This window comes from Channa argus, chromosome 3, assembly GCF_033026475.1.
Source record: "Channa argus isolate prfri chromosome 3, Channa argus male v1.0, whole genome shotgun sequence".
NCBI classification, from domain to species: domain Eukaryota; kingdom Metazoa; phylum Chordata; class Actinopteri; order Anabantiformes; family Channidae; genus Channa; species Channa argus.
The window spans coordinates 603,868-614,933 of record NC_090199.1 but is presented as its reverse complement, the minus strand read 5'-3'; the positions used below and the strand labels follow the sequence as shown (position 1 = coordinate 614,933).

At 39.9% G+C, this 11,066-nt stretch overlaps 1 protein-coding gene across 6 annotated transcripts; it reads right to left on the bottom strand.

Annotated features, from left to right (window-relative positions):
* Window positions 1-806: 806 nt before the first annotated feature.
* Window positions 807-10,819, bottom strand: LOC137123364 (NLR family CARD domain-containing protein 3-like). 6 transcript variants are annotated; one of them, XM_067496974.1, is made up of 9 exons: window positions 10,680-10,819; window positions 10,181-10,327; window positions 9,168-9,403; window positions 7,200-8,985; window positions 6,569-6,742; window positions 4,536-4,709; window positions 2,802-2,975; window positions 1,981-2,154; window positions 807-1,372 (listed from the first exon to the last, which is right to left on the bottom strand). In XM_067496974.1, the coding sequence occupies exons 2-9, from the start codon at window positions 10,309-10,311 to the stop codon at window positions 1,351-1,353; spliced, it is 2,871 nt and encodes a 956-aa protein (XP_067353075.1). In that variant the 5' UTR covers window positions 10,312-10,327; window positions 10,680-10,819; the 3' UTR covers window positions 807-1,350. The 6 variants fall into 6 exon arrangements, with proteins under 6 accessions (XP_067353075.1, XP_067353077.1, XP_067353076.1 ...); XM_067496976.1 differs by having other exon boundaries at window positions 7,200-8,982; XM_067496975.1 differs by having other exon boundaries at window positions 10,181-10,322; window positions 10,680-10,768.
* Window positions 10,820-11,066: the final 247 nt, after the last annotated feature.

Here is an 11,066-nt window from a genome sequence, read left to right as displayed (position 1 = left end):
TCCTGTTTCAAATTTTTTTAAATTTTACTTCTCTGCTATTGGTCTACAGTAACCACTGACTACACCTAATAACACATTTCTTTTTCGCTATGATGAACTGAAAAAAATGTAATTGAACATGGAGGATATTAAGATGCCTAATATACAGCTATGACTTAATGTCAAGTTACAATTCTTTTGCTCAATATGCATATCTTTAACCCTTTAAATCCTATGGTGCTTGTAGAGGGCCCAGCAGTACAGTCACTATAAATAACTTTATGAAAAGTTCATAAAATGCTGTCCATTACTTTTTTCCCTAATATTTCTAAAAGTCTAGGGCTTAATGGTATCAAAACACACTCTAAATGTATGTTGTACCATCAATGTTTGTTTGGCAATAATTTGAATGTCTGTAGAGATGAGCAACACCTCCCAACACCCAAGGGCTTATCAGGTCTGACTTAGTCTTTCATTTTCCTTTTTCCTGTTCTGTCCACTCTGGACAGTCTGAACTAACTGACAAGAAAGAGGGCTTCCTAATTTCTATTTTACAAATAAGACATGAGATTTGAGACTACAATTATGTGATAGTCACCATGTCCCTATTGTGTGTCGGGTTTTTGTGCTGATAGACAAACAAGCAGTAGCACCCAGTCCCCAGCAGTTGGCTGTAAAGCTCCTCACAGCCACTGAATGCAGACAGTATGACTGCTGTTTGTCTGTTTCTGTCAATCCTGATTGACAGATTTGTGGACCAGCACTTGTCCTCTTAGTGCCAAATGACAAACAGTTGATAAACATTATAAGCTTGATTAAGTCCTTTGTTTTACTTTCACACTAGCACTGATATTTCAGAATTAATACATTTCCCGTCACATTGTTAAACACTATGAGACTGTTTCTTTTAATTGAAACAAATGTGGTAAATCAATTTACAGAAACTCCTCTTAGTAGAACATAACTCAAACACATTATATGACAGCCAATGATCATTCAGTTGAATCTGCACATGTTGCGATCTTTTTGAAGTAGATTAGTTTCAGCTATTCAGCAATTGTTTTTTTGATGATATAAAAAAATACAGAGCGACTGCAGAGTCACTTTTGCTTAAGAAGATCTGAAGGAATCAAAAAAAACAAAGTGAAATCCAGGTGGAGGTGGAGGGTGGAGGAGTCTTAGTGTAGAAGGACAGAGCAGCAGCAGAGCAGCAGCAGAGTAGACCAGATCCACTGCTGATCCTCTGTCAGATCCAGAGGATCACACAGGGATGATGGTGGACATGACATTGTGTCTGACAGTGGAGCTGTTCTCAGAGCAGATATATGCTTTACATACATGTACAGTCCTGATCCTTTAGAAATCACCACTTCATTTTAGACTTGGCTTCCACCTGTAGAGAGAATGAGAGAGAAGAGAGGAGATCAGTGAGTGTTTGCAGAGACTCACTTCATCAGCATCAGAAGAAAGAGCAGCAGGGACTTCAGTCCTGTTCAGAGCACAAGTGGAGCAGCTGTGTAGCGTAGTCAGCTTCCTTTCAGCTCTCATGTTAACGTATTGGAGTGAACACACAGAGCTGGAAGCTCACAGACCTGCAGACACTTTTAGCATCAAATCTGTTTCCTCTGCACATTTCACTCCAGTTCACAGTGGAAATAAAGTGCTGAGAGTCCTGAAGGCTTCATTACTACACAAACACTTTAGTGATGGATTTGCTGTTGTTCCATTTAAACACACAGTCAATGTGTGTTCATGAACATGTTCTCTGCTTTTTAAATATCAGCTGACAAATCAACATGGAGGCTGTCACTGAAAACATATGGAGCAAACTAATGACAGAAAGACAGAGACACATTTGAGGACTGGACTTCAGCTGGGGTTCTGGTCTGTACAAAGGAACTTGGAGCTTTACAGGAAAAACTGGATGTTTGCTTTGATACTAACTGGGTTTAGTACAATACTGCTGAAAGCAGCATGGACTGACTCCAACCCTCTACTGACCTCAGAGTCTCCAGTCTACACTGTGGACTCTCCACAAGATCAGACAGAAGCTTCACTCCTGACTCCTTAAGCTTGTTCCAACTCAGGTCCAGATATCTCAGATGGGAGGGGTTGGACTTCAGAGCTGAGACCAGAGAATCACAGCTGATCTCTGACAAACTGCATTCATTCAATCTGAATAAAGAATCAAAGATGTGGATCAAATCATTAGTAATCAATCAGATATGTCCTAATCAATGGTGTTAGAGTGACTTGTCCTTGTGTTATTGTGGATCATCAGAATGTCAGACTTCTACAGACATCATCCAAATGTCAGCACAACATTCATACACCTATTCATGTCAGCACTGATTCAGAACATACTGCTCACCTCACTCACCTCTGGAATTATCAGACAAACATCAAATCACATATGACAGACTAAAATCTTCCTACAATACTTTGACTCATCAGTGACATGAATCAAACTTTAAAGAACCAGAAAAAAGAAAGTAATTTTTGGGGACATATTAGAGAATCTTCTTATGTTTAAGATGACATGAAATGAGACTTTAATAGTCCCCAAGGGGGAAAGTCATTGATATCAAATTATTAAACATTTTAAATACAAAAATATTCAGAGAATATAAACTACAAATAGTAAAATAATAATTTGCATCTTTTTGTGAAGGTCGACTAAATGAACCAAACTGACTTTTATCACAATCTGAAATGTCAGGACAGAGACCTGGCTGGTCCCCCTGAAGAAAGACCACATCACACAGTCACAAGTTGTTCATGAAACACAGAAAATCTCCAACAGTAACAATCAGTGAACTGACCTCAGAGTCTCCAGTCTACAGTGTGAATTCCCCAGAAAACCACACAGCAGCTTCACTGCTGAATCCTGCAGGTTGTTGTTACTCAGCTCCAGGTGTCTCAGATGGGAGGGGTTGGACTTCAGAGCTGAGACCAGAGAATCACAGCTGATCTCTGACAAACTGCAGTGACCCAATCTGAAAAAAGAATAAAACATGTAACTCTGTGAAAACAAACGTCCCGTTTTAAACAATCAAAAAGAGCTAAGATCAAATAATTTTTGTTGCTTAAGTGCTGTGGAACAAGGTTACACATGGAAGGCCAAGTAAACTTTTTCCACTATGAGTCCTACTACTAGTCTTTTGTTGAATTTATCAGTAGTTGGAGTTTGTTCATTTGTGGGTTAAAGAGTAGAGTGTGGAGTCTCAGAAACCCAATCATGATATCACACATAGTGAAGCCTAGCTTCATCTTTTTGTCAACAATGAAGCTACAGACACCTTGTTTGAATAAACTTTATGAATGTTTTAAGGAAGCACTCCAAGAGACAGACGGTCTTTTTGTCTCCTGTGTGTTTAATGTTTATGATAACCTACAGCGAGTTGATATGCTACATCTCAAGCTGTCTGTGATCTCTGTGTGTTGGCGAAAAAATGGGCTACAACACTGTTTGCGGAGCCAAAGATTGTCTTTTAATGGTGAGAGGTATCACTCAGATAATTCTGAATTTTCTGAAATTAGCTCTTGTTAAATAACTAATAAGATGTCACCAGGCTGTTGATGTGTAAACAAAATCAAACACCATAAAGTCAATCTTTTATCTTCTTATGCTATTCATGGACTTAAAGTACAGTACATATTTGAAATACTTATACTGGTAGTACAAGAAGTTGGCCACCGGCAATATGATGGCACTTGTGGTAAAAGGTTGCCTTGTAACCTGCAAGACAAATACCTTCTAAAAGTACAGGGAAATTTTCTCACATGAAAAAATATCCATAAAGTGGTTCAAGGTCAGTTGTAGAATAAAACCTTTACCAGTTCTTAGAGAAGCTTAAACTCTCTGCCAAGACCTCTGGTTAACATGCATTTCATTCTGGGATACCCAACTAAAGCAAGTAGCCTAAGTCATCTAACATCCATCATCATCAACAACAACAACAACAGCATCGTTGAAAGAACAGGTGGACCAAAAACACTTCTGTTTATTTGATCGGTACTTGGCTTGATGCAAACTTTGAACTGGACCTGTATTTGAGCTTTGAATGATGACATTTAATAAGTTCCATTTCACTACACCAGTGGCTGGAGTAAAAATGGTTGCACCAGTTGGTTTTGGCCTAAATGTTGCCTGGATACAACCTGTCAATCACTTCCTAGCTGCCCAATACACATTAAGACCAACCCTCATAAAGACAGGGTCAGCTTAGGAAGGAAAAAGAGAGAAATGTAAAAAACCTTGATTGTAAATGTTAAATGTTATTCTACCTCCTGTGCCACAGTGTACTAAAAACAAAGGGGGGAGAAATGTGAAAGCAGTTCTGCAAAGTTATCTGGAATTCTTCTTTTCCATTGAATTACACAGTTTTAAATTAACATTTATGTTAAATAATATATCTAAAGATGTTTATTTTACACTTGCCATTTTAATGTGACGGTGAACTGACCTCAGAAACATGAACCTGTCTGTAGTTTAGTGTCAAAACAACTTTAACATCATATTAATGTCAGCACACAACTAAAACATGGTTTCTGACCTCAGAGTCTCCAGTCTACAGTGTGGACTCTCCAGAAAACCACACAGCAGCTTCACTCCTGAATCCTGCAGCTTGTTTCCTCTCAGGTCCAGTTGTCTCAGATGGGAGGGGTTGGACTTCAGGGCTGAGACCAGAGAATCACAGCTTTTCTCTGAGAAACCGCAGTACATCAATCTGAATAAAGAATCAAAGATGTGGATCAAATCATTAGTAACAATCAGATATGTCCTAATCAATGGTGTTAGAGGGACTTTGTCCTTGTGTTATTGTGGGTCATCAGAATGTCAGACTTCTACAGACATCATCCAAATGTCAGCACAACATTCATAAACCTATTCATGTCAGCAATGACTTATTTAGTTTTCTCCTTGAATACGAGGCCACTAAGTGCCAGGCAAGCTGTGACTCAAATAGCAAATAATTAATCCTCCATATGCCTTTATTTGGCACTCACAACATCATAGCTTTTATATTTTTGTTTACATTTTATAGTTTTGTTTTTATTTTATAATTGTTAAAGTAAAAAAGCAGCAGTCTGCTACCACATTTTTAACCATGACAGCAGTGCAACTAAGACTGTCACTGTTAATAGACTAGTTCAGTTACTGCATTGGTAATTTAGGTATAGGTCTTTCTTTTCCTTTCGGCTGTTCCCTTTCAGGGGTCACCACAGTGAATCATGTGCCTCCATCTAACCCTGTCCTCTGCATCCTCTTCTCTCACACCAACTAACTTCATGTCCTCCCTCACTACATCCATAAATCTCCTCTTTGGTCTTCCTCTAGACCTCCTGCCTGGCAGCTCCAACCTCAGCATCCTTTTACCGATATATTCACAGTTTCTCCTCTGAACATGTCCAAACCCCCTCAATCTGGCCTCTGTGACTTTATCTCCAACACATCTAACATGAGCTGTCCCTCTGATGTCCTCATTCCTGATCCTGTCCATCCTCGTCACTCCCAAAGAGAACTTCAACATCTTAAGCTCTGCTACCTCCAGCTCTCCCTCCTGTCTTTCCTTCAGTGCCACTGTCTCTAAGCCGAACAACATCTCTGGTCTCACCACCGTCTTGAACACCTTTCCTTTCATTCTTGCTTATACTCTTTTATCACACAACACACCTGACACTTTTTAATAATATTATAGGTATATATCATATATTATATATAAGTTATGATAAGTATTATAAGTAAAATAAGTAAACTAAACTCTGCTTCTCAAGTCCCAACACTAACAGGCACTAAAATTTGTTTAACTGTAGCAATCTCTCTAAAGTCTGCAGTTAGCAGGTATCATACAGTCATATCATCCACAGGCTATCAGCCTAATTAGTAACAAGCTAACAAGCCTACTGCCAGCATAACAGGCCGCAGTTCAGTTGGCCTATGCACTCAAAGTGTTGAGGGACAATTAGTCTGCACAACAACTTTTCTTAGCATTATCTCAGTTGTGTTTGTAATGGATGTAATGTTTTAGTGTAAGTACTTGGGCTGCAACCAGCACTATCTCAGCCACATTTATAATACCTGTCATTAACATGCTAAAAGGGGGAAGCCAGCAGAAAACAGCTATGGTAAACCCTGAGGGGAAAACATGTCAACTGTTTCCTACTGCAATTTTTATAACGATTTCATACAGTGTTCAAATGGTTAAGAGTTCCTAATTTCTATGGGTGAGTTATTTTGGTAAAATATAAAACACAAGTAAACAGAAGAAGGTGAAATTTTTTGTTCAAATCAGAGCTTTGGCTGCAACATAGGGGTATTTTCTAGAGTCAGTACGTGCACTTGATTCGTATCAAAAATAGTAGTACACAATATGATTTGAAATTTGAGAGCAGCATTACACATGCAAATTGACATCAATGTCTGAAAAGAAATGTGTCAATTAATTTCTGCCAATTAATTTCTGCAGTTTTCTTACAAACCTGAGTCTCTTTTCATTGTAGAATAAAGTGAAGGAATTTGAACTTATGTGCTAAAAAACTGGTTTGAAAGTTGTGTATTTAAGATCTATATGAGAAAACCACTGACCTTAGAGTCTGTAGTCTACAGTGGGGACTCTGGAGTCCAGCAGACATCAGTTTCACTCCTGATTCCTGCAGGTTGTTGTAGCTCAGGTCCAGTTCGCTCAGATGGGAGGGGTTGGACTTCAGAGCTGAAGCAACAACTACATAGTAGTTCTCTGACAGTCCACAGTCGGAAAGTCTGTGATGAAAAAAAATAAAGTAAAATATAATAAAAACTGGACTGTTCATCACAAATGTTCTCAGTTATCAGTTAGTTAGACATTAATTTCAAGCTTGTTGTATGAAACTTGACCACCTCTTGTTCACACGTCAAAGTGTCCTTGAGCAATATAATAGTAGATGAATAAAGCACAAGCATCACAAGCATTCTCCTCAGCATTCTCCAACAGAAAGCTACCTGGAGAAACTTGGCTTCCCTAATTACTTACACTTTCACATGACATGCTCTCTTGAAAAAGCTGACTGTAACCTTAAGTTACTTAAGTCCATGTAAATGCACTAAATGTGTTACAGTTCAGTTTTACAGTATATTCTATATGTATGTGTAAGGCATAAATCTTTAATACAGAGGCTTCATCTTTATGTTAATTTAATAATTTAATCTAAATTTAATATCAGATAAAATTTAATCTTACTGAGCCTTTCTGCAGTTCCTCACAACTGGGATCAGCCTCAGTCGTCCCTCCCTTGATGTGTTGTACTTGTTCACATCCAACTCATCCAGAACCTCCTCTGACATCTGCAGCATGTAAGCCAGAGCTGAGCAGTGGATCTCAGAGAGTTTCTTTGATCTGTTGTCTGACTTCAGGAACTGTTGGATCTCCTGATGTACTGAGTGGTCCTTCATCTCCATCAGACAGTGGAAGATGTTGATGCTTCTGTCAGGAGAGATTTTATCACTGTTCATCTTCTTCAGGTTGTAGATGGCTCTCTGAATAATTTCTGGACTGTTCTCTGTCTGACCCAGCAGACCTCCTAATAGTCTCTGGTTGGAGTCCAGAGAGAGGCCATGAAGGAAGCGAACAAACAGGTCCAGGTGACCATTTTTACTTTCAAGGGACTTTTCCACAACTCTGCTAAGGAGGTTGAGGGATGAGAAAGTGAAGTTTTTCCCCAGGAAACCCTCCAGTACCTGTCTCTCCCTGTTGGTGTAACAGTGGAAGAAGTAAACTGCAGCCAGAAACTCCTGGATGCTCAGATGAACAAAGCAGTAGACTGTTTTCTGGAAGATCACACTCTCTCTTTTGAAGATCTCTGTACAAACTCCTGAGTACACCAAGGCCTCTGTGACATCAAGACCACACTGCTCCAGGTCTTCTTGGTAGAACATGATGTTTCCTTTCTCCAGATGTTCAAACGCCAGCCTCCCCAGCTTCACAAGAACTTCCCTGTCAGCCTTCGTCAGCTCCTGTGGACTGGTCTCTTGTTCCTCATCATACTTGTTCTTCTTCCTCTTAGTCTGAACCATCAGGAAGTGTGAGTACATGTCAGTCAGGGTCTTGGGCAGCTCTCCTCTCTGCTCTGTAGTCAACATGTGCTCCAGAACTGTAGCAGTGATCCAGCAGAAGACTGGGATTTGACACATGATGTGGAGGCTCCTGGATGTCTTGATGTGGGAGATGATTCTGCTGGACAGCTCTTCATCACTGAACCTCCTCCTGAAGTACTCCTCCTTCTGGGCGTCAGTGAAGCCTCGCACTTCTGTTACCCTGTCGACACACGTAGGAGGGATGTGATTGGCTGCTGCAGGTCTGGAAGTTATCCAGACCAGAGCCGAGGGAAGTAGATTCCCCTTGATGAGGTTTTTCAACAGCACATCGACTGATGACGTCTGTGTGACATCAGACACAACCTCACTGTTGTTGAAATCCAGTGAACGTCTGCTTTCATCCAGGCCGTCAAAGATGAACAAAAGTTTACAGACAGCCAGCTGCTCTGCTGTGACCTTCTGTAATGTTGGATGGAAAACATGGAGCAGCGTGAGAAGACTGTACTGCTCATCTTTGATCAAGTTCAGCTCCCTGAACGAAAGCACAACCAGCACACTGACATCTTGGTTTTCCAAGTCCTCTGCCCAGTCCAGACTGAACTTCTGCACCGAGAAGGTTTTTCCAACCCCAGCGACACCGTTGGTCAGAACCACTCTGATGTATCTCTGTTGGTCAGGTAAGACTTTAAAGATGTCGTGGACCTTGATTGGAGTGTCATGGAGGGTCTTCTTCCTGGAAGCTGTCTCAAGCTGCCTCACCTCATGTTGGGTATTAACCTCTTCACTCTGTCCCTCTGTGATGTAGAGCTCAGTGTAGATCCTGTTGAGGAGGGTTCCACTTCCTGTTTCATCACTTCCCTCAGTCACACGTTCACATCTCCTCCTCAGACTGATCTTATGTTCATCTAAAACCTCCTGCAGACCAACATCTGCTGAAAGACAAGAAACTATGTGAGACTGAAGAAAGAGATGTTTAAGAGTATATTATGATTATAATTACTGACAAAAAAAATATAATCTTAAATGCTAATGCTGTATGTTATAACAAAAGAAATTTCTGTATTTAAATAAGTCCTGTTTTTAGAAACATCACCAGACAGATGTTCAGTCTTACTTTGGACAGAGCTGCTCTGACTGACTGTCTGCAGTCCAGCTTTGGTTCGGGATCGTTTTCCACACTGGGGACAGGAGGAGTCTCCTGATGAACCAGACTGGTCCCAGTATGATCTGATGCACTGTCTGCAGAACCCGTGTCCACAGCTGGTAGAGACTGGATCCTTTAGGACGTCCTGACACAAAGCACAGCAGGACAGCTGCTCCTCTATAGAAGCATGAGTCCTCTTCTTCTCTCTGTGAAAACATTTGTTTAGAAGTAAAATAATTTGCTGGTTGTGGATGAAAAAGCTCCACATGTGTCCAACACTGTGTAGAAGCTCAGATGGTCACAGAAACAGTAAAAGTGCAGCTACTTTTCTGTTTGAGTTCAGCATCAGTCTGGAATCCAAAGGATGTTTCTCCTGCTTCAGAAACACTAATGAACTGCTTTTCCTGTCTGACTGTCTTATAAACCTTTAGTGATCTGACTGTAGTTTGTTATTAATACAAACTCACTTCCTGCAGCTCCTTCACAGTAAAAGCCTTCAATTAAAGAGAGTTGATTGTGTCCTTTACTGTTTTACAGTCACTGTGAGCAGCTCCAGTCCAAATGTTTCCTGTTCTGTTTTTTGTCTCTGTCTCTGTCAAAATGTCTGTCTATTTTTTGTCCACATAGACCTTTTTCATTGTATCTGTTATTGGCCTTTGGGGACTATGTGGGTGGAGAGAATCTAAACTCAAAGGTTCAGTGTTTGCAGGTAAAATTCTTCACAGTGACTGCAACATCATGACAAAAATATTTTTTTTTGTATTGTAAATTCTGACAGGACATGACCACGTTTCATTTTGAAACATGTGGTCAACTTAAATATTGTCCAAAGTATTTGAATAACCATCACTCCACCGGAGATTTCGCACATGCACAGTTGATCAGCTGCAGTACAAGTAAAAGCAAACTGAAAATGGCTTCTACACACTTATATACTGTACAGTAAGTTTAGTTGAGTTGTGTTGAGTTAGTAGTTCTCTTACTTTGTGTCTGAGGGTCCAGGTTCCTTACTGAGGTGCAAAGGCCAATCTTTGGACCGGTCACTCTTCAGAGACAGACAACTGGATCCTGCAGACTTTGCTCTGTCCTTATCTTCTTTCACACAAACACTCATTGTTTAAACTTCTAAGCTGAGTGATAAACCAGGATAAACAAGAATCAGGACAAACATGTTCATGAGTCACACAAAACTGAAAGAACAGATAGTTATAACACAGATTAGCTCAGAGTAATAAAGCCAGGCATGATATGTCTACTGTCAGTTGTAGGTTTAATGTTGTTATTCAATGATTTTATTCAATTATATTTAAAAAATTTTTCACACATATATAAAACTGAGGGAACAGGAAGTAACACAGTTTTATTGTCCTCCTTTTCTCTCAGTGTCTTTGGACACAAGTAGACAGTGTGTGTCATTCCCTCTATATTCAAAAGGGAAAAACCTGACTCAGAGACTTTGACACTAAAATTATAATCACTCACCCCGTTTCTGTCTGCATTTGTCCTCCTGCTGTTACTTTGTCCACTCTAAATGGAGTCTGGAGTAATTGCGCACTGTTTGTTTTTCTTTCAGTTTCACTGGCTCCTCCCCCTTTAAATTTACATGAAATTGTGTGTCTGTCTCACAAGGAGGTGTGGTGTATCTTATTGTAGAGCTGCACTGTGTTGTGGCAAAAGAAGAATCAGCAGATGTTGTCTTTTCTGCCACCTGGTTATAATATTCACAAAGAAAAATAATCAGCAACTGTTTGTATGTGTGGCAACAGGCCTTTGTATCTAGGTAATGTCCTACATTTCGACCACAAAGCTACAAAATAAATTGCAGATGCTGCTTGACTAATATTCTAAATTTAGAAAAGAGATTAGAAA

Coding starts and splice junctions, on each gene's coding strand:
- LOC137123364 (XM_067496974.1), bottom strand. CDS start 10,311: ATGAGTGTTTGTGTGAAAGAAGATAAGGACAGAGCAAAGTCTGCAGGA. Junction 2,155..2,801: donor TGTAGACTGGAGACTCTGAG/GTCAGTTCACTG, acceptor TTCTTTATTCAG/ATTGAATGAATGCAGTTTGT. Junction 1,373..1,980: donor TGTAGACTGGAGACTCTGAG/GTCAGTAGAGGG, acceptor TTCTCTCTACAG/GTGGAAGCCAAGTCTAAAAT.